Below are 23652 nucleotides of genomic sequence, written 5' to 3' on the forward strand. Positions count from 1 at the left end.
TCTTACGCGGACAGGCATATTAGATTGTCGAGGAAAACCTCTCCTGCAAAAACTCGAACAAATTACACTGAACGATATCGAAATCGACAATTTACGGAAATTTTTTACAGTTCTTAACTACTTTCACCTGTACAATGTCCAGACTCCAGGAATTTCGCCAGTCAATTCCGTTGTTCAATCTCAACCTGGAAGGGCTGCAACCTCAGCTGGGAGAGAGAAGACAAATCCATTTGCATGACCATCAGCTTCCAGCTGAACTGAAAGAATTAGTCAAAACTGATAACGTTGAGGAAATACATTTAGTTTAAGCCACTATCAGAGTTGCTGCTCATTTTGTTGTAAAGTTCAAATCTAATTGTAACCATGACAAATTCACAAAATATGAGTTTTTCTTCATTGAACGAGGAGTTGATTTGCCTGTTGAACCGAAATGACGAATCACATATATATATATCAAGTTTTTTGAATCATAATAAATATATTTTTGATTGTCTTCATTTTCTTTTGATTTTGTGTGATTACTAGTTGCTAACATGTCGTGTTTGAAAATTCAAAATTTCAAAAAAATATTTTTGCCAAACGAAAACACACAAAATGTAAGTTTAACAGGTGAGAATTTACCAAAAGAGTTATTAGACGAAATCAGTACCGGAAACGTAGAAAAAATTGTTCGGATACTTCTGACAGACAAAAACATAGCAAGATATATAATAAAATACAAACCAAACGGCAATAGATCAGAGAGAAAAAAAGGCGATTGGTATGCAGTTGTAAATATCAACCTTGATACAAATAAGCAAAAAAAGTCTTCCAGTAAACATGGAAATTGGAGAAACCACCACTGTTGAGAACAATGATTGCGACTTTGTAGACATTGGTGGTGCCGAACAGTCTTTATCTCACGAAAACAGATCTTGGAAATTTTGTAATTCTGTTTCTCTTCCGTCTGCAGAAGTTGTCTTTTTCACAGAAGTCTGTTTCATTTTCATTTTGCTCTCTTTATCTATTTCAAAATTGTCTTTTTACAATCTTAGTTGTGACGAGACTGCCATTTGGCTTTCAATACTATCCAGTACAGTTGGTTACATGTTACCCAATCCCAAGTTATAATAATGAATAAGATCATTTCAACAAAAGATCGTCTGTTTATGTCCGTTTCAGGTCCCTCGGTATCTGGCAAAACTGATTTAATTTTTCAAATGTTTCTCAAAGGTACATTCTATCCATCATACAACAAGATATTTCATTTTTATCTTCACGATCAACCCAAATACCGTTCCTTTGTTTCTCACAACAAATTTGATATTGAATTTATAAAATTGTCCGGCTTTGAAATTGTTAATAACTTACGGGATTGTATGATTGTCTTTGATGATACCTGTGAAGAAATTTTTAATGAAAAAGATTTTGTTAAATTAGCTACAGCAGGCCGACATAAAAATGTTCATGTTATTTATGTCAAGCACAATTTATTTCAGCGAAGTAAGCAATCACGTACAATAGATTTGAATACAACTCACTTAATTTTGTTCAAATCACCTCGAGGCATTCAACAAATTGATTATTTAGGCAGACAGTTGAATAATGCAAAATTCCTCCGTCATGCGTATCAGTTGGCAACGAAAGAAGATTTCGGTCATCTGTTGATAGACTTGGATCCCAAAACTTCAGAATGTCTTCGTTATTCGTCAAACATAGTTCCACCATCACCAATCATTTTCTATTTACCATCCTCAAAAGCAGTTATCACATCTCTTGAAAATGAAAGAGAAAGAATTATGTATATTGAAGCAAATGCTCAATAGTCGCCATTGTAGATCAATTTTGACAGGAGCTGATTCAAATTTTATTAGATTTCTTTGCGATTGTTTTGTGAATGTTTTTCTGGGACATGTTCCAGCTAACAAAAGTTTCATCGAGAGTAAGAAAATACCATTTGAAAAAATTTTTTACCCTAAGTTTAGTATCCGAGAAAAACGAAAAGTTTTGGCAAACAATATTTCACTGGTTAAATCAATCGGAGAATCGTGTTACATTTACCTGAAAAACTAAAACCTTAGGCATGTATGCTGAAGAATTCATCCTCATTCCTCGAAAAACATATGCTCCAGATGAAAAAACTGCACCACAATCTCAAATCCTTCATAATCCCTTAATTAACGACAAATCATCTCAACTCAATTACATACAACGATTTCGAGAACGAAATATCAGCCGTGACTCTCCACCACCATTAAACCCAACATCTCCTATTCCTTTAACCTCTAATAATGTAGTACCAAATCTTCGAAAAAGAAATTTATCTGCACTTACTAATTTCAGTGATGATGGTGATGATGAAGCAGAAAAACATTTTGAATCATACAATTCACTGCAGCAGACAAGCTCAAAGAGAACAGAAAAAAACGATGAAAAAAGTAATGGAAAAACCGCTGAAGTGTTTCGAAAGGTTATGGAATCCATTCAAGAGCTATTGGAAGCTAATAAATTGGAAAGGGCAAACATCGTGCTAAAGCAGTTGTTCAAAGTTGAATCCTTGACTTTAGACGTTGACGGATATGTTGTAATTCAAGGAAAATCAACACTCGTTAAAATTGAATCTTTTTTGTACGATACACAGAAAAATACAAAAAAACTTGAGGGTGTTTTTTATCCACAAATTTTGAAAGAACTGAATCTTGATCCTAGCTTAGTGTCCAACACTTATGCCAAACAGATTCTCCGCTCGCTCAAGAGCGAAGCAGCTAAGCCCTCAACTTCTTCCTCCTTCGTCTCCGACGACAACCCGACAACTGAGTACTCGAAGAGATCAAAACCCTCCTCTTCGAAGACTCGATCGACAACTCTCAAACCCAAAACCAAGCAATCCGACAAAAGAAAAACCCAGAAAAAAGAATTTTTCCCCACCACCAACGACGACAATGACGACGATGATAAAAACTATGAAAGCAGTAAAGAATCGTTTGCGACGACGTCAACAAAAGAATGAAAATCCTACTATCAGTGAAGAAAAAAAACTTAAATTACTCTACACGAAAGGTCCAGCTTCATGTGGTAGCGTTAAGAAATTAACAAATGCTACTCAACTCTCACCAAAAAAAGTTTAAAAATTTCTGAGATCTCAATCATCACATACAAAGTATGGATTGTTTCGTAAAACATATCCTCGGCTAAAAGTGATTGTTAACGATATCAACGAAATTTGGTCTCTTGACTTGGCTTATGTTGATAAATTGGCTAAATATAACCGAGGGGTACGATATTTGTTAGTTGCTGTCAATTGTCTCTCTCGCTACTTACGAGTGGAACCCCTGCAGACCAAATATGCTAAGGAAACAACCGAAGCTTTCAAAAAAAAGATCAAAACAAAACAACCAAAAAAAGTTTGAGTTGACAAAGGCACCGAGTTTGAAGGAGAGTTCGAAAAGTTATGTACTAAACGAGAAATCATCAAATACAATACTCACAGTGAAAAAAAATCAGCGTTTGCCGAAAGAAACATTCGATCGCTGAAAAGTATTATGTACAAATACTTGGAGTTTGAATGGACTTACAGTTATATTGAAAAATTACAAATTTTTGTTCAAACGATTAACTCACGCGTTAATAGAGTAACAAAATTGGCTCCAAACAAGGTCACAAGAAAACATGTACCTGCTTTAGTTTCATTAATTGCAAACAGTTCATCGAAGTTGGTACAGAAACCAAAATTTTATGTTGGTGACTATGTGCGAATAGCGAAGACTGACTTGCCTTTTAGAAAAGGTTACAAGCAGATTTTTACAGACGAAGTTTTTGAAATAGTTGCCATTCCTACTGTAAACCTTCCAACATACAGTCTCATTGATGCGGAAAAGGAAGAAATCAGCGAAAAATTTTATGAAAAAGAACTTAGTTTAATTGGGAACAAAGCTGATTATAACGAAAATGGGCAGTGATGAGTTTACTGTACATTTGATTTCAACAGCATCAATGGATTATTTCCCAGACAACACTTTGGCCAGTTTTAGAAATTTTTGTCAAGAAGAAATAGCTTTAGACGGAGATTGGAGAGTTGCTCTCTCAAAAATAATTTTCCCCACAAAATTAAACAATGTTACTGATGAGGAATTTACGTACTTCGGAGCATCCGAAGTAGTAGCCAGTAAATCCAACGCTGGCAATCGGAATACAATTTCCAGACCCTACTATGGCGAAAAAGTTTTTATCAAATCAGGAGAGTACACTTTTATAGAACAACTGATTAATGAGATAAAAACAAAACTCAAAGACAAAATTCATTTTGATGCGAGTCCTCAAGAAATCACGAATAGCATGAGCATTTGGATGAACGCAAATGAAGGAATCTTATTCCCAAGTCCCCAAATACCCAGTCTGTTAGGCTACAATGCAAAGCTTGATGAGAACGGTGAATATCACATTGTTTACAAAATGATACCCTCCTTCGATGCATCTTATGAGGGAAACGAACTGTACGAATCTCATTTCCCATATGACTTATCAAGTGGGACTTGTCTAATTTTTGTCTATATTGACATTACTCAATACCAAACTGTTGGTGATGGAAAGGCCCCATTGTTACGCGTCATTGATTCAAATAGACGCATCAAAAACGGTAGTGCCTGCAGCATTGAACCTAATCATCGAAAAAACTTCACTAATTTAGACTACAAAAAATTATTCACTTCATCTGTACAATCAAAATCGGTACAGTTGCGCACAGAAACTGGAAGACTAGTACCCTTTGCAGGAACTGGTAAAGTTGTGTTGACTCTAAAATTCAAGCGCTTTGATTGAAAACCAATGGAACAATATTATGCAAAGCAAGCTTCACTTCCTCATTTCTCTGGACACTACCGACAACGCGGCAGTGGATTTGGCGCTTTGGCTGCTGGTATTGGTCGTGTTGCTATACCGTTTGCACGACAGGTTATTCTACCGGCTGCGAAAAAACTGGGCAGAGAACTTTTGATGAGTGCAGCGCCAGAACTAATTGATGTCGCTATGAAAAAGAAGTCTCCTAAACAAGCATTGAAAAACACTGTCACAAAAACTGCAAGAAAACAACTCGGTGGTGGTAGACGACGTCGTCGAAAGACACCAATGAATGGATTACGAAGAAGAAGGTCAGAAGGGGCTCGAAAAAGAAAAACAACCATTCGAAGAAAAACCAGACCAGTGAGAAGTCGTGCAGATTTTTTCTCAAACATAAAAAATGATCGCTAATTTGTTACCCAATGAAGCTACCCATAGCTCTCTGGATTTGTTTGAAAAACAACCTCTTTTGATTACTTTTGAAAACGCTTTTGATAAAAAATTGGACCTGTCTATTCACCTAATGGACCAATGCTTGAATTTGAAATCACCGGTGACCGTAATAATTTTGTTGACCTGCAAAAAATTTATTTGGAAATACGATGCAAAGTAACGCGATCAAATGGAGTTGATCTGCGATACGGCAACACTGATCCTACTGTGTCTGATTCACCGTTCCTCGTAAACAACTCCCTGTATTCCCTTTTCTCTGACTGTACCCTCTCTGCTAATGGACTCAAAATCTCAAATGCCAATAGTAATTTTGCGCATAAAAGCTTTATTGGAACAGAATTTTCTAACAGCAAAGGAGCCAAGGACTCATGGCTTAAGTGTCAGGGATATCGTTTTGAAAACAATCCCGCTGCAATAGATGCAGCTGATTTCACATCTCAACGAGAACTGGTCCGTGAATCGAGGGAAATTTGGTTCTATGGACCCGCTGGAGTTGATTTTTTCACATGTGACAAGCATTTGTTGAGCGGTGTTACCCTCAGACTTTCCTACAGACGTTCTCATGAAGACTTTCTCATTATATCGGAAGATGCTGCCAACCATTACAAGCTGCAAATACTCGAAGCGAACCTATATTTTAGAAAAATGACTGTGACCGACCATGTGCTCTCTGCCATTGAATCAACTCTGCTCAAAACTCCTGCGAACTACCCATATCAAGAAGAAATTACAAAAACATTTCTTGCAACAGCTGGTCAGCGCAGCTGGCAACAGGAAGATATTTTTGCTCGTGAACCGGTGAGACAAATTATCACAGCATTGAACACAAATAATGCATTTCTAGGAACAAACCGAACGAATCCTTTTCATTATCAAAAATTTGGAGCAACTTACTTTGAGACGAAATGGTTTACCAATAGCAAGTACACCAATCAGTACACAAGATCATAAACGTCTCTTCTTCGACACACTATCAGCGCTGGGTTTGTTGCACTGCGGGCTGGGAATCACTCTGGATAACTACCAACAGCACTTTATTATGTGTTTTGATCTCACTAGCACACAACAGGCAGCTCATGACTTCTTGCATCCAGAACTTACTAACTGCTCAGTTTCAATCGATCTTCAATTCTCAAACGCTTTGACAGCAAACCTGGAAATTTTTGTTTGGGGTATACGCTCATCCAATGTATTTATTACCTCCGTCCGCAAAGTTACAAAGAACGTCCTTCCCATTTCGACAGTCTGAAAATGGATGAAATCCAGTTGCAGGACCTCATTCAGAATTGTAAACATCTGAAACATAAGTTTTTTGGAGTATTTGCAGCCGACAATTTTCCACCTCATATCCCAAACAATATCTTTATGATTGTGAACACTTCAAAATCAGATTCTCCGGGGACACATTGGATTGTGATTTGCAACAGAAGAAATATTTTATATTTTGCTGATCCTCTCGGTCTTCCTCTTTGGCAGTACACCAATCTGTATAAACGATTGAACGAGAATTTTCATCAGGTGACTGAATTGATGACAAACTTTCCCATGCAAGACTCAAACTCTACCATGTGCGGTTCTTTTTGTATTTATATTGCACATTTGATTTTTGATACAAACTTTAATGGTGATGCTTCTGATTTTGTCTACATAACTGATCATGTTTTGAAACGTTTCCTAACTCACATGCTTATTCATTAACTAACCATTTAATATGGTTGATTTATACATTTTACAATTTAATTTTGAACAATACATTCTTTTAGTAACTGAAATTTTACCCAATTGTTAACTGAATAGCAGTAATTCGATAAGTTAAGCTTTTTATCAAAGTGAGAAAAAAAGTACAAAATCGATCTATGGGGAGATATCACCATAACAGCAACTGTTGCCTCCTTTCAGTACAATTTCCGGACGGGTTTCGAAACGCCGCCTTTCGGCTGAGAGTCGAGCGCCATGCGTTTTCCTCTACTCGGACCCCACGAAATTTTGTTCCACTTCAATTTTATAGTAACAAGTTAGGTACAAGTCTTAGAAATGGTTGCAGCAAAATTAATGGGCACTTTTGGCTTTCATCAGTGTTCTCGTTTTTCAAGATCTTAACCCACTTCAACTTATTAGCTCTTTCAACCTTTCTATAAAATCAAAGTTTTTGTCATAGATTTTAGACGTTTTTTTAGTCTCCTGTAGACACGGAAAATGGAAATGTCTAAATTTTCAAGCCAATTTCATCATTTTAGAGTTTTCAGTGTTCCATAATTTTTCTTAGTTTTTACCTTCAATTGGCTGAAGGAAATTTTTCATTCTTATTTTGGTCAAATTGATTTTTGCCTAAATAGAGGTGGCGGCCGCCGCACTTGACGAATTTTGCTTTCTTCGAGATTCAGCAATAAAACATGCATTTTTGAAGGAAATCGTTCACCGCAGCCAACAGTTAAGCTACGCTGCCAAAATCTTGTGCTTTCCTATATACCATATAATTTGGTCGCATATAATGGTATATAACGTCATTTTACATGTAAACAAACCAATACCCCCAAACTTTAGAAGAGAAAACATGCACCGACCAAAACCTAATTCCATTCCCGTTTCCACAACGTTCAGTGGGAATACTCAATAATATATCGAAATTTTACATGAGGACTAATAGGTATAAAATTATACATGGTGACAATTAGGATTATTACATATGACCATTGGGTATAAAATTATACATGGTGACAATTAGGATTATTACATGGTGACCATTGCTGATCATTTAATACATGGTGACCATTATGATTTATACCTAATGGTCATCCATGTATGACAACCCCCCCCCCCCCGATCCTAACGCACTATATGCATACTACTAATATCCAAAGTTGGTTGCGACAGACTGAAAACACCAGAACTCGGTTGAGATTTTCGAACCACCAGAACTCCTAACGCACTATATGCGTACTACTAATATCCAAAGTTGGTTGCGACAGACTGAAAACACCAGAACTCGGTTGAGATTTTCGAACCAATTAAACCACAGTCTCGCGCAGACACATGCGTGCTCAAATCTAGTCGCTTGCATGTACTAAGATTTAAGGCTAAGTTATGTGCATAGCTTATTTTACAAGCTTTTGACAACGGACTTAATTTCAGAAGCCATTTTGAAGTGGACGAAAAGTCGTAATTTATGTCCAATTCAAGTTGGCATGATGTTTTGACAAAAAATTATCTAATATTACATGAATTTTCTGTATGTGGTCGGCTGAAACAAATATTTTTTGGACATCGACAAATACCAATCGATCATCGCTTTAGTTAGTTTTTGAGAAAAATACATGTGGTTTTTACAGTTCCATTAGAACCTAAAAATTCAACAGCGTTTTTAATTGACTTAAAAAGACTGCTCTCATATTAGAACGAAGCCTTGAATTATCTGGATGCACTTTAAGGCCAATTTGAAAAAAAAAACTGGTTTAAATCACTTTAAAACTTTAAATCGCTTTAGGCGCAAGTATTTGCATTGAAAAAATTATAAAAACAACGTGATAACATCAAAAAAAAACTTCTTTTTTTTTGCGCTGAAAATTTTGAAGTTTTGAAGTTCTTCACTCCAAAATTGCGCCAAAAAAGTCCAAATACTATTTTTCCTTTAGCAAAATTGGTTTTCACAGCTGAAGTTAAATATAAATAAGCTTTCCTTCTTTTTATAAGCGTGCTTCTACCTCGCTTTTTTCACCAGCATCTGGATTCAAATTCAAAAATTACAATCTAATTTTTTTTCGACAAAGGACTAGTTTTCGAAATAGTTTTAATTTTCGTTACGACAACTGAAAGAGCTACATTAAGATACATCACTCTACATATTCCAATGATTATTTGTGGTACCTGATTTTGCGTGAAAAAAGAACTTAAACACACTCTAATGCATTTTCCCTCCCATTTTCAATGGTTGGAACAATAAACATTTTATGATCACAGTTTTGTAATTAAGATACGAACTGAGTAATTTTTTTATTTAAGTTTTTCTCATTATTTCAGTAAAATAGATTGTTTTTCGAAAAACAATCGAAAACAAAGCAATATTCTAACTAAAACTTCTCAAACTATATATAGGACTGCAGCAAACATCAGAGTTATACTCTCATCAAATTCATTTGTGTCACAATTAGAAGGGCTGCAATAAGATTTACGATGTTAACAATTTTAAATTTTTCGTTTTTTTTTGGCATAAAATTGGTGTATTATCTTAAAAAAGCAACAAAAATGCTAATCATGCAATTTACATAAAAAAAACGACTAGATTTTTGATGACCACACCGAAATTTTCACAAGTTATTTTCAAAATTGCCCCAAACTATTTTTTTTCAAAGCGCAAAACTATTCTCGTGCATACAAGTTTTTTGTTTATTCAAAGCGCAAAACTATTCTCGTACATACAATTCTATAAGAGTTTTTTGAATAAGCATAAGGTAGTCTTGAATGCTCAGCACTTGCAAAGGTTTTCCAGATTTCCAGGCAAGTGTTTGATGAATTAAGTATTTTGAATTCGAAAACTTAGCCTTAAAAATTTTTGCCAATATTTATAAGCCGACATTTTCGACATATGTATTCAGGTAATTTTAAATGCATTATACATGAAAGACCATTAATCTTTCTGTAACTCAAATTTTAAGTAGCCAGGGTCTTCGTCGCTTGTGTTTGGTTACGAACATAGTCCAAAAATTTTGAGAATTTGATTAGAAATTCAATTTTTGTTTAATTTCTGAAAAGTTTTTGTCGATTAACAGATTTTCTTACAACGCAACCCATTTGGCGTAAGACGCGTAGCGTTGGCTGCTCAAAAACGGCTGTACAAAATCATAATATTCCATTTAAATTCAAACAACAACTTATCTATACGATATTTGAAATTTATATTGCTTTTTTAAAACCTGAATCGCATGTTGAAGTAGCTTGAAAATATTACATTACGAGGCCAAAGTGAGTATTTTATGAACTAAAAGCGGATTCAGCTACAAGGACGCTCCCTTTGTTCATTTTTTCGTATTTCATTCTCTTTGATCGTTCCGACAAAATTGTGACATGTTTAAAGAATTGTCTCTGGAATCCTATCTAGCGCACAGTTTGGCCTCGTAATGTATGGATCATTTTGATTGCAGTTTTTGATTGCATTTAGATCAATCAGATAGACGGATAGACCACCAGTTGTGGTTCGTGTGAAGATTTTATGGCTGGCACGGATGACAAGGTGATTGTGGTGGTGTTCGTGGAAAACGGGTCAGAGACCAGTTACAATTGAGTGACAGCAAAACTCATCTGAACAAATTCGAGAGGAACAATGTTGACGAGTTCCACTTCCCATTCATGCCTTTAACCGAAAACTTGTACAAGCTACGAATTACACACGACAATGCATGTAAGATCATTTTCAAATAATTTAAGGCTCTTCTTTCTATCTCGGATCGAGGTGCTCCATTTTTGTTTCGTTTTTTTTTCGACAAACTTTTGGTATGTTTTGACTGTCTCAGCCAAATTTTGGTATGTTTTGTTACTCTCGACCGTTTTTTGGCTTGTTTCGAGTATATCGACTAAATTTTGGCATGTTTTGACTTTCTTTTTAAAAAAATTGGTGTGTTTCGACTATCTCGACCAAATTTTGGCATGTGTTGACTTTCTCGACAAAACTTTAGTATATTTCAGCTTTCTCGTTAAAAATTTGGTATGTCTAGACTTTCTCGACACACATTATTATTCCTATAACTCTTGATCTACCTCAGATTTGTTTCAGGTTGCGTGATTAACAATGAGATAATGAGGTTTGTAAGCATTATTTCAACTCTCTAAATCACAAAATTGTGATGTTAAACTTGAGTTCAACCTGTAATCAAGTTCTTAGGCGAAAACGGCAAGATAAAAACCACATTATATCTGGTTTAAAACGCTACCCGAGCTCAAATAAATGGTTACTTTGACTGTTCTGACCTAAGTTTCTAATGTGCTCGACATTTATTCCGACTGTGCCCGACGTATGCTTCTACCTTCTCGATAAAATTGGGTTTGTTTCGACTGTGCTTGACCTATGCTTCAAACTTCTCGTTTTTCTCTGCTAATAAATAACTTGAGCAACTTAACAAACAACTAAAATAAATGCACTTCACTGCGCTTTTATGGGATGATCTGAAAATAGACTATAAAGTTCAGTAAATTGAAAATTTCCTGCATCAAAACCTAATTTTTAAATATTGAATCTTCCATTTTATTTTTAGTTTCTTGACAAATCTGGACTGAAACTGTTGATTTAAAAACTGATATTTGAGGAAATTTTTGTAAAATTTATTTTTTCTTGTCGCAGAAACACCCCTAAATCTCAAAAAACTCTAGGATTCCCTCAAATTTTTCAAGTTTTGAGATAAACAGTCCTGCCAATTGACTGTTGTTGATTGTTATTTTCTCATATTTGTCTTTTGTGAGCAGAATTTTTCTGCTCTGTATGCAAATTGCAATTAATCAAAATCTTCAAAAAATAAGTTTTGAAAAAAATCTAGTCCTGCTTGACGTATGTTTAGACAATGCTTGACTTATATTCTGACTATTTTTTAGCCAAAATCAGGTATCTTTCGACTGTTTTCGACCAACTTTTTGACTTTCTCAACCAAAATTGCGTAAGTTTTGACTGTGTTCCAATTATGTTTAGTGTCTCTCGGCCAAAATCGGGTATGTAACGACTTTGGGCTCGGCTAAAGATTGCATCTCGTTTGCGGATTTTCTGTCGCAAAACTGCACTTGTCCGGTTCGCAAAGTCGAAGTATAATTCAAGAATTTCCGTGATCCCCAATCAGCCATTTAGTTTTTTTTCTGCTTAGATTAACTGATTATTATAAAAATGGCATGTGGACTAATTATAGGGCATGGCAAGTAAATCTGGTTTTCATATTCAACATTGAAAAACTCTTCATTACGCCATTAAATTGATTTAAAGTTGCTGGGAAGTTTTAAAAATAGCGCCATGTTTACCATATTGTCGCTAAGTGTTCGCGATTTTGTATTTCTGTTCTTTTTGCTGTCTTGTCAAAAAAGTCAGTTTCTAAGTTCGAATTTCAAAGAAGAGTTTCTCAAAAAAAATAGTTTTTTACATTTTGTTTTCTAATTTAGCCCTGATTATTAGTGCCTCTCTAGGGTTGATCGCTTCGTGGCCCCTGAACAGTGTAGATGTGGAGGAGAAAAGAAACCCCGAGAAAAAATGAAAACTTTTCTTCAATCTGTTCCTTCAAATGCGAGAAACAGTGAACATTTTTCTTCAATCCGTTTCTTCAATTTTTCTTCAAATGCGATAACACTACATCCAGAGACCTCCTATGTGACAAAATTGGTGCTGAGAATTTAAAACCGCTCTCTGTTTCTTGGGTTAAAATGTTTTGTCATTTATATTTTTGGATAAAAACAGTCTTTCTAATCAATTATTTTGGGCAAGGTTAGGCCGTGCAAGGCCTCATATATGATTCAAAATGACCAAATAATTTTTAATTTTAAATAAAACAATGATAGAACCATTTTTAATCTCATGGTAATCAATTTTTTCACTCATATGAATATTGTAGTTTCTTTTGAAAATCTTTCATTTCTTGTTCAAAAACCACTCAAAAAAGTTTTTCGTCAAACGTTTTCTAGTAACTATGATACTACCTTTCTCCATACTTATCCGCAACCTTATGGAATAAGACTTTTATTTGAACTGTTAAAAAAATTAGCTATTTTCCAAAAATACAAATTTTGAAGCTTTTTTAAAAATTTTTCTTGCTTTATTTGTTTGTTTTTGTTCAGTTGTAAATACTTATGATAAGCTTTAGCTTTATGAGGAGCGCCAAGTTTTGGTCTAGTCCTTAGCCATCAGCAAAAAAAAACAAAACGATACATCAAATTTGGAAATAAGCAACAAAATAAAAAATTAATTGTTTTTTTTATAACATTTTCCATGAATATGTTCGGTACTTTCTGTCTAATTTACTATACAGCAACCCCGCTACTCTTGTTTTAATCACGTCTTGATTTTCTTTCGAGTTTTTTGAACGATTAATATTTATCAGTTGCATGCTTCATCGGTCGAACCAAAGTCTACTTCGCCAAAACTGGATACATAGGGTGTCATTTTCTTCTTAGCGCATTCCAGTGTTGAGTACAGAGTGGAACCCTAGACGGCTAATGAACGGAATGCGGGACTGATGCTAATGGATTCATCACAATTTATGGCAAAAATGGCGATTCCAGTAGGTAGAAACTGAGCAGTAGCAGCACATATTTCAACAAATTTGAAAAAGGCAGTCTAGACACGTTCCAACTGCAGGTCAGTTCTTAAATTGTTACAATAAAGAATGACAATTATTTAAAAAACTTTTAGATGGGACCCTGAAAAAATGTTTTTTGACCTCAAAGTTTTCGAAAACAGGTTCAGTTTTTGTTTACTTTCAATTATATAGGAACTCACGGGACCTACCTTTTGTAGTTCTACTAACCTGCGCTGATAAGACTTGTTTCGGATCGATTTAAATTGAATTCAAATCAAATTAATAGCAATCTAAATCTGTTAAAAATGTGCATTTCAAGAGTTGGGCATAACTAATTGGTTATACTGATTATAGATTTTGTGACACCTAGATTTGATTAATAGTTAGATTTGACTAGCATGAATATCAATGAAAAACCACAATTTCAATCCTGAGAATGTTCTTAAAACAGGTTTGCAGTTTTTCATCAATGATTTTGCTGGTAACTCTACTCAGAAAATCCCTTCTCTGCAGTTCTCGTCAATGAATTTCCTGTTTTTTAAATGAAATTGGCAGTTCATCATTATGTTAAATTGACAGCATTTTCTGCTGTTTGCAAGGTGAAGTTCCACTTTTCAGTATTTTTTTCTTACAATTGACCGTCGTGACTTAAACAACGAACGTTTTGTTTACCAATACATAAAAGTTGGAAACTTTTCGCGTATTTCCTCTGAAGTTTTTTGGACATTATTGTTCTTTCTTTTTCGTATGAACAAACATCAAACATTAATAAACATAAACATTAAAAAAAAAACAAAGAAGCAATCTTCACTCTGATCTGTGTCTACAAAGCAAAAATTTTAAACAAGTTTTCCTAAGCTGAGAAGCTCTGTATAAGTTTTTAAGCGCCGATCAAAATATTGAATAACAAATGGATTGGTTCCAATGGAGGATCTAGAGTTTTCCCTATGAGGGAGGGGGCAAATTTTTGACGGCCTTTTTTAGGTGAATTAATTTGAAATCCTAGCTCTTCCAATTGACTATAAAGACCCTATTTGGACCACATTTTCTTCACTTTAGGTATTTTTTTGAAAAACAAATAGTTAAAGAACGTTTTTAGAAATTTTTGAACAAAACTTGCTGAGAAATGCAAAAAAATTGCTCAAGTTTAGTATATATTGGTAATGAAGGCGCTTTCAGAAAAATGTCGACAGGCTGATTTTGCTTTGACTATTTTTTCAGGCTGCATACCTTTACAAAAACAGTTTCGGATCAATTTAAATTGATTAATCATGTACATTCTAGGAAGTGAAACCGATTTAATTTGATCTTTCTTGAAGAGTTTGAATCGATCGTGTCTAAATCGATTGTGTCTAAATAATCAAGTTAAATCGATTTGGTTTGATTTTCCGACCCACTAAAATCCATCCAAATCTCACTAAAATCTGTTTGAAACTTATTTAAAATCATTCAAGTCCATTTTAAAAGACCCCTGAGCACATCGATTTAAGTATCTAAAAAATCCGTTTCAAAACGATGTCGAAAAAAACTCGTCGAAAAAAAACTTGCTAATTAGAATAAAATGGAATATTTTATTCTCGATTTCTTAAAATTACACGTGCTAGATTTTGTTGAAGTACAAGAAAATTGTACTCAAAATTGAGATTTTGAGCTCAAAAATGTGCAATGAAATCATGAAAAATATCATTGTAAATCAGATTATGGGCAAAAACCTAAATAAAAAATCTGGGAAAAGGTAATTACATTGATAGTTTGATCTCAAGAAATTTTAATAAAATATCAAAAACTATCATTGTAAATCAGATATTGGGCGAAATTCATGTAACAAATCATTAAATTGGCGAATATAGATCAAATTTGTAGCTCAGAATATGCAAGGAATTACAAAATTATATAATTATTTTTAAAAACATTTCGTCTTTTTATTATGCGACTATTTATAGGCCAAATTGTGCATTGGATAAGCGCAAAATTTTGTGTCTGCATGTTCCTGGATTCCAGAGACAAGTCTTTAAACATGTTAAAATTTTGTCGAAACCATCATAGAGAATGAAAGGGTAAAAGAAGAACAAATGGAGCTTCCTTGTTGCAGAATCCGCTTACCATTCACAAAAGACACAGTTTGGCCTCGTAATGATACGCAATCGGAGTAAAATGAAAATTGGGCCATGAATAAATGCAACACAAACTCGAAACTAAAGAGATTCGTAGGAAAAAAACTGACTGAAATGACTTAAATCCGTTTTCATTCAAAAACAAAAACAAGTTATGACTGAAAAAATGGAGTTGAATCGGTTTTAAATCGAAATGGATGGATTTTTTATCTGGGATTTAAGATCCTTTTAAATCGATTTTCTATTTAGTTTCTACTTTTTCTATTAACTATTCGTAACTTTTTATACTAAAATTGATCTCAAATAAATATATCTAAAGACTTTTTCATACTAAAGTCGATCTTAATTCATTGTTGTCAGTGCGGGCAGGCTTTCATAGATCCTCTGCTAATCGCGGAAGCCATAGTTAATAGCAGATTCAAGAATAGTTTTCTCAAAAATAGCAAATTTATTTGACTTGAAGCGTTTTAATGTGTAAAAAAAATAATAGTCAGAAGCACTTTCTGAAGCGTGGTATTGAATATAGTTTTGTCGAGAATTATTGTTTTCATTTAAAACGTACTTTTTCTCTACATAAACATTGGTTTGCTTTAAGATTGAAAAACTTAGTCGTGTATTCTGTCGCATTGTTTTTTAAAATTCTGCATTGAATCATCTCGTTTATAGATACACTTTTGACTTATATATTTTGAGCCTCAATAAAAATATAAAATGTCGTCTTTTCTGGAGTCTTGGAAACCGAAACCGGGTACTTCTCTGCATTTCATTTCCCTATCCGTTCTTGTATTCATAGTTTACATCTGCTACGGCGTGTTGCAAGAGTCCTTATTTACTCAACCTGAATTGAAACCTTTCGGATGGTTCTTAACTTGGGTTCAATTCGCCTTCTATATCCCGTTTGGAGGGATTGAGTTTGTAATGAAAGGTGAATTTGTGAGAAAGATCCCCATCAAAATTTACTTCCTGTTGGCATTCTTGTCAGTAGTTACTATGGGTTGTTCTAATAAAAGTTTGAAGTACCTCAACTACCCAACCCAAGTGATCTTCAAGAGCTGCAAGCTCATTCCTGTTATGATTGGAGGTATTTTAATGCAGAAAAAGACGTACAAATTTGTGGACTATTTTGGTAAGAAATATAAAACTATTCATTATTTTCCCTCCCTGGTTATGAGTCATACTTTTTCTTGTTTCCCCACCTCACATAAGCATTAATATGGTGCATTGAGTGGTTCCGGACGGTTAATACGAGGCTTAAATATGGTTCGACTACACTCAAAAAAAGGAACATGTAATTTTACGAAAAAATTACGTAATTTCACATGTTCGTCACATGTGATTAAAACCTCGGGAGAAATTGCATGTCACATTTGATTCACATCTCCGAACATGTAAGATCACATACATTTTTACGGAATTTTTTTGAATCCCCACTTATTTTTTGTGTAATTTACAAGTTTTTTCATGTGAATTCACATTTCAGCTCATGGGTGATCACATGTCGGAAATTGAGATTTTATCAAGATTTACATGATTGCTCTTCAACTTTATGACAATCAGAATTGTGAAAAAAACTTCTTCACATTATTCGATTGTTTTGGAAAATGGCATACGGACTGATAAGGCTATGGCGAACATATTTGGTCTTCATAATTAACCTTGTAAAACCACTCGTTACTCCGAAAAAATCGATGCTCGTGTTTGGGGGTGGGGAGAGGAAAAAAGAGTTGACTTTGTTACTGTAAAGTTTTGGTTAATGACTCTGATTGCCATGAAAAACGGCAAGTGGGCCGAGGAAATAATCCCAATCATATTTGGTCCTCTATTGATTTTGGCTCTTTTTCTTCCTCCCAGGTGGGGGGAAAGGAAAAAGAGCCTTGACTTTAAAAAATTATTGATTGAAAATTAAGCAAAAACTGATTTCAATTTTGAAATTTTGAATATAAAAATTTAAAACGAATATCGGTTTTAACTCAACCAAGTGGCTCTTTTTCCTTTTCCCCCCACCTCACGCATGTGTCAATTATATGTTGTAACGATGGGTTTTACAAGGTTAAGTATGAAGACCAAATATGTTTGTCATAGCCTAGTCAGTCCACATGCCAATTTTTGTAACAATCCGACAATGTGAACAATATTTTACTAGTAAAATTTCGCTAGTGGGGGAAGGGGGAAGGTAACAGAGGCAACCAAAGGGGTCATAAATTCGCAAAATAGTATGAACAAAATATTTAATTTTTTGTTCAATATTTTCCCAAACTATGAAACCTCTTAATTTTAGTCAGGGTAAAAAAATACTCATTTTGAACCATCTAATTCGCTTAAAAAGTTGGTCGACCTGATTCGTTTTCACGCCTATAAATATTTCTCGAGAGAGTTTGAAATGCAATACTGAGATCAAATTCCAAACTAAAATGGATTCAAATTCCCATATATAAATAAATCTGTAAGATTAATTAGATGTGCGGCTGAAATCAATACATCGGCCATTAACATGGGCATGATTACAGCCACGATTAATTGAGTTGTATCGGTGCTCATACAAAAAGATAGTGCATCGACTTCTTTTGTCAGAGTGCACGAGAGGGAGGCGTTGAAGGCATTAGAAATCCAGGCTGTGCAAAAAAGGTTTAACACTGCATCAGTTGGATCAAAGTGTGCACGGAAAAAGACTCGTGTCAAAGAATGTCACTTGAAAAAAAAGTAAACAGGTGTCAGAATTAGAAATCTGATGCAAAGCCTCCTTAGAGATTGAACAATTGAAAAATTGGAACTTTGGTTTAACTTAATTTACCTGATTTGAATTCTGTGTTAATTGCAGTAAAATTTATACCAGATACCAGACTATATTAGTTAGGTTTCAAGTTGAAAAAAAGATTTTGTTTTAGTGTCTCTTAAAAAACTGGTTTTTCAGAATTTTCTTTATTTTGTTCAGTACTCGGCTGTTTGTTTTCTATTTCCTTTTAAAAGAAAAAAAAATAGAAAAATCACTTTAGAGCAAAAAAAATAGAAAAATCACTTTAGAAAACTGCAGATCTATCTGGGTTCTCTAATACTGACACCAGAAACAAAACATATAGTATGTGGTGATTTTAATATTAAAAATATCTCTAAGCAAAAAAAAATACAACAAAATCGATTGAACTGACAACCAGTCTTTCGGAAAACAGTTTGTTTCTGCTGTACTCCGGCAAAGCCGCTCGAGAGACCAACCAATCGAAACCTGTTTGGATAATTTTTATGGCAGCCATGACGGATATATATATTTTCTCAAAACGTCTTTATCAGATCATACCATGTTAAATTTACGAACGGTGGATAAAGTCAGAAAGAAATTGGCGAACCAAAAGCGACCAGAATTTGGTTGAACCTCAAAAATCCAATATAAAATTAGGCAAATAACGAGGCTTTTCATAATCAAAAAATGAAAAAAAAGGAGGTTTTTGTTGGAAAAAACATCAACAGCGTTTTTGAAGAGCTGCAAAGATTCTTGTGGAGAACCCTACTCATTTTGTTCCAGTATAGCAAAACAAACCCAGAGTTAAAACACGTAAGTGGATAGATAACAAAGTTTAAACAGCTGCCGCTAAGAAAACTGTTCAAAAGTAAAACTATAATCTTAGTGGCCATTCTAAAGACAGAAAAAAATGGAAAAAAATTGTTGGAAAAACGTAAAAATTGGTGAAAATTTAAGTTAATAGCAAAATGGAAAATTACTACTATGAAAATTTCGAAAAATCAGCAAAAACAAAAAAAAAATTTTAAAGTGAAAGAAAAGTTATGGAAAATCCAAGAAGATTGGTTAAAACATCAGAAAAGAATTTGAAGCATTTCAATAAATTCATTTCAAGAATTGACGCAAACTGGTCAGCAAGTTTATTGATACGTTGCCAATTCGGGAACAGTGCATACACTCAAAGTAACTGATACCAATAAGCCAAGGGGAAATTTTCAAAGTATGAGAATCGGTTAAAGGAATTTTCAGCAAATAGTTTTATTGTTTGATTAAGTTTTTTTTTGAAAACATTTGAACAGCCATTGCACCAAATTTATCAGAAATGTTCCAAAATTGTTTTGATAAGGCCACTCTCCCAGATTGCTTCAAAATGGCGAAGTTGATTCCAGTTTACAAAGAGGGATATCAAGCAGATCCTTTAAATTTTCGACCAATAGCCCAACTGCCAGTGATATGTAGGCTCCTGGAAAAAACCTATTTACAACCGCTTGATATTATATTTCAATAATTTTGACTCTATAAAGAAAATTCAATTTCGTTTTTGCTCATAGCACGGAACAGTTGACGCAACCGTTTCACTGATTGAAAGTGTGAGACAAATTTTTCAGCATCAATTTAAACTGATACAATGCACCTTCATAGATTTTAAAAAAACATTCGATACAGTAGATCACTCACTCTTGTTGTAAAAATGCAAATCCATTAAGCTAAGAGGACCAACTGGTCAGTTAGTAAAGTCTTATTTGAACAATAGGAAGCATTTTGAAGCCACTAAACATGCAAACTCAAAATTAAGATAAACTAAGTTTCGGTGTTTCTCAAAGATCTAATCTTGAACCACTGCTTTTCATAATTTTCATCAAAGCTATCGACCTAAACCAAGAAAACGCAAAAGTTATGCTATGCGCAAAGGACAAGGTAATTAGGATATGTATCCGGACGCAAATTGTGCATGCTGAGAACCGGGCTGCTTTGAACAAAACAGCACAACGGTTTAAACAAAACAAGCTTACACTATATGCGGACAAATAAACCCTAATTTTTGAGCAAATCGAAAAAGAAAAAATTAAATCTCCCAACTGATAACTTAAATGATCAGCCAATCGAGAGAAAAAAATGTGTTGATATCTTGAAATTCATATAGATGAACAGGTGAACTTCGATGAACATGTTGATTTTCTCGGTAAAAAGTCAAGAAGTTTCGCGGAATTATTAAAAGCTTTAAAAAATTTCTTTCGACGAAGCACCTTGTAACATCTCGCAAAACTTTTTGCAGCATGGCGTTTTGGCTTACTAATTCATAAACAAGACCAAAGTGATTTTTGAGATCACAAAGTGAAGCGCTTGTTCAGAGTTATCTTAAGACGTAAATACCAATCAATTCAAAACCAAAGCATCAGGTGTTTTTTTGGGAAGGAGCTCCGTTTGTATGAATTACTAAAAACAACGTCTAACGTTTTCAGATATGAAATCCCTATTCAAATTTTCGAGCTCATTACGAAAAATGAAGCGAACAAACTTTTGCAGTACAGCAAGAATACTGCCAACAAGAGCACATGAGAACCCGAATGAGTCAAGTGTTATTAGGCTAAGAAAAATGTCCTATTTTATCATTCTCTGATTTTCTCGATGCAGTTTTTGCTTGACGAGATTGTCTGTACTACTTTTTCAGCGAAATGCTACTCTAGGTATATTATGAGATGGTTTTTAAGAGCAAACCTTATTTAACTCGAAAAACTCTGTTGATTTCATCAAAGTTTTGGTATCAGTTACTTTCATTTTCGGAACATGCAAAAAAAAAATTCATGCAAACAAACGTATTTTTGAAACAAGCTTTTGGAACCAGTTCAAAACAAGTATTTATTCTGTATCTAGATATTTATCATTGTAAAATAACCAATCGTTACTGAAACTTACGATAAATTGTAAACTGAAACTAGTCATAATTTCAGATAGAGAAAAAATAACACAGATTGAAATCAGTTGCTTTCTTTTCTCCTCTAACCTCGCTAGAATACCAGTACACATTAGATCTATTGAGACTAGGAAATATAAGAGTAAGAAATATCCGGCCGAAAATAAGATAGCGTGACGAACAGACGGTGTACCTTATCCAAAATTAACTTATGAGAAGGCCACCCCGGACCTAAACTCACACTTTTGAATCACTGGCTAGCGTGTTAGGGTTGATAACTGAAACCCAACTAATTGCTGGTCTTTATTTCAGCCATGTTTCTACTTTGTGCTGGTCTGGTCTGGTTTTCCCTCGCCGACAGTACCGTCCAGCCTAACTTTGACGTCACCGGAGTTATTATTATATCCTGCGCTCTCACAGCCGATGCCGTCATAGGGAATGCACAGGAACGGCCATTTTTTTTTACCCCCACCTCACACGAACATCAATTTTTTGGAGAAACAAGTTGTTTTTAGAAGGTTGAATATGAAGATAAAGTATGTTTTTCATGGCCTAATTTGTCCGCCCGTCATTTTTTGTACCAATTGGGACAATGTGAACAAATATTTAAGTAAAAAACACAGGTGGGGGAAAAGGAAAAAGAGCCACAGGAACTCTACATGAAGAAGTACGGCGCCGGCAACACAGAAGTCGTTTTCTACTCATACCTTATCGGAACAGTCTACATATTCTTCATCGTACTTTTTGAAGGAACCCTCCTCGAGGCATTGCCGCTTCTAGGTCTTTTTATTAATTCCGCCGAAATTACTAGGTGGAAACAAGTTTTAAATTTAGTCGGATATAAATCATTACAAAATATGTTGGCGGACCATTTCATAGATTTGGTTCTATTTTTAAGGGTGGAGTTAATAAAAAAGACCCTCGCTTTTAGATACCCACACATTATTTAAAGCCTTCCTCTTTTCACTTACTGGTTATTGCGGGGTTCATTTAGTCTTGGATTTAGTTGTAACATATGGAGCGCTTCTTGCAGTAACAGTTACTACGTGCAGAAAAGCAGTCACTATTATCATCTCGTTTCTAGTTATTTCCAAACCCTTCACAATACAATACGTGTTCGCTGGGGGAGTTACGTTCTTGGGTGTTTTCCTGAATGTCTATTCGAAGAACTCCGAATCAATGGGAGAAGGTGCAAGGAAAATGATGATTGTCGTCTATTCGATATTTAGGATACCTCACGAAGGCAAAACATCTGAGAAAAAAGTGGTGCAGACTGTATAATAGATCGAAATCGGTCAAATAACTTTCAGTCAAAATTGACAAATGGAAGGTTAAAAAAAACCCGAACCAAACAGTGCTTATGACTTTTTATTTAAAAACAATCAAATTTATGTTATAATGACATTGTTTTACCAGATAAGACGAATGTTGGCTCTGCTTTTTATTTTTTTATTAAGTGGTAACGAACGATGTGAATGTTGAAGTGTTTTTTTTTGTTTTGCTCAGTTGTTTTATTCAGGTACATTGTTTAGAGGTCAGTATATGTCAGTAGATCATTTATATTTTAGGCCAGTATGTTATAGGTGATCCCGGATGGTCTTTTTTAAACAAAATATAACCTTGAACTCCATTTATGTTTGAGGTCAATTTTATAAACCTGCCAAAAGTACAACAGCTTTTGGATTTGCAAAATCTCGGTCACTGTTCTTAATTTTAACGTTAACTTTCAATTCAAGTTTAACAGAAAATATTTTATCTAGTTTTAGTTAGTTAGGGAGCTTACTCATTTGAACCGAACTTTTTTCAACTAGACTCAGTTTAAAATATATCTGATTTTTGTCTTAGATTTGTTTTTAACGATCTAGGTTAACCTCACTTTTCAACCTGGCGCAGTATAACGAGTCGAGTCTACGTGGATTGAAACTTTTTTGAAACATTTCGGCACGCGAAACTTTATCAAGGTTTTAGGAAATTGTTCAAAATTTTACACCAAACAATTATTGCAAAAAATTGAGCCGAAAGACGTTCATATTGCAGACGTTATAAACCCACCGGTCAGAAACGAGCTGCCCACCCAAAATCACAACCACTGGAAGCGACCGAGGATCAAAATCAGCGGGCCTTAAGAGAAGAGAAGAGAAAAAAGGCTGTTATCATGTACAGCGAAGAAGTCCGAAGACAAAATGCTGCATCCATTGCAAAACTTCTTAGATTACAGATAGGGGACATTGAATAAACTTATTATACGAATTTTGCTTGAACCTAGAGAGAAAGGGTAAAAAATGTTTTGCTCACAAAAATGTAGGTAAACGATTTTTAGACATTAATTTCCCAGAGTTTTGGGAGCTATTAAAGCCCATT

General features: G+C 34.5%; 1 protein-coding gene across 1 annotated transcript; it reads left to right on the plus strand.

The window, feature by feature from the left end:
- Nucleotides 1-16246: 16246 nt before the first annotated feature.
- On the plus strand, nt 16247-22695 carry LOC134852910 (adenosine 3'-phospho 5'-phosphosulfate transporter 2-like). The gene is made up of 4 exons (XM_063868772.1): nt 16247-16769; nt 21604-21731; nt 21936-22071; nt 22223-22695. The coding sequence occupies exons 1-4, from the start codon at nt 16355-16357 to the stop codon at nt 22570-22572; spliced, it is 1029 nt and encodes a 342-aa protein (XP_063724842.1). The 5' UTR covers nt 16247-16354; the 3' UTR covers nt 22573-22695.
- The last annotated feature ends 957 nt before the right edge of the window (nt 22696-23652 follow it).

This window comes from Symsagittifera roscoffensis, chromosome 8 (assembly GCF_963678635.1).
Source record: "Symsagittifera roscoffensis chromosome 8, txSymRosc1.1, whole genome shotgun sequence".
NCBI lineage: Eukaryota > Metazoa > Xenacoelomorpha > Acoela > Convolutidae > Symsagittifera > Symsagittifera roscoffensis.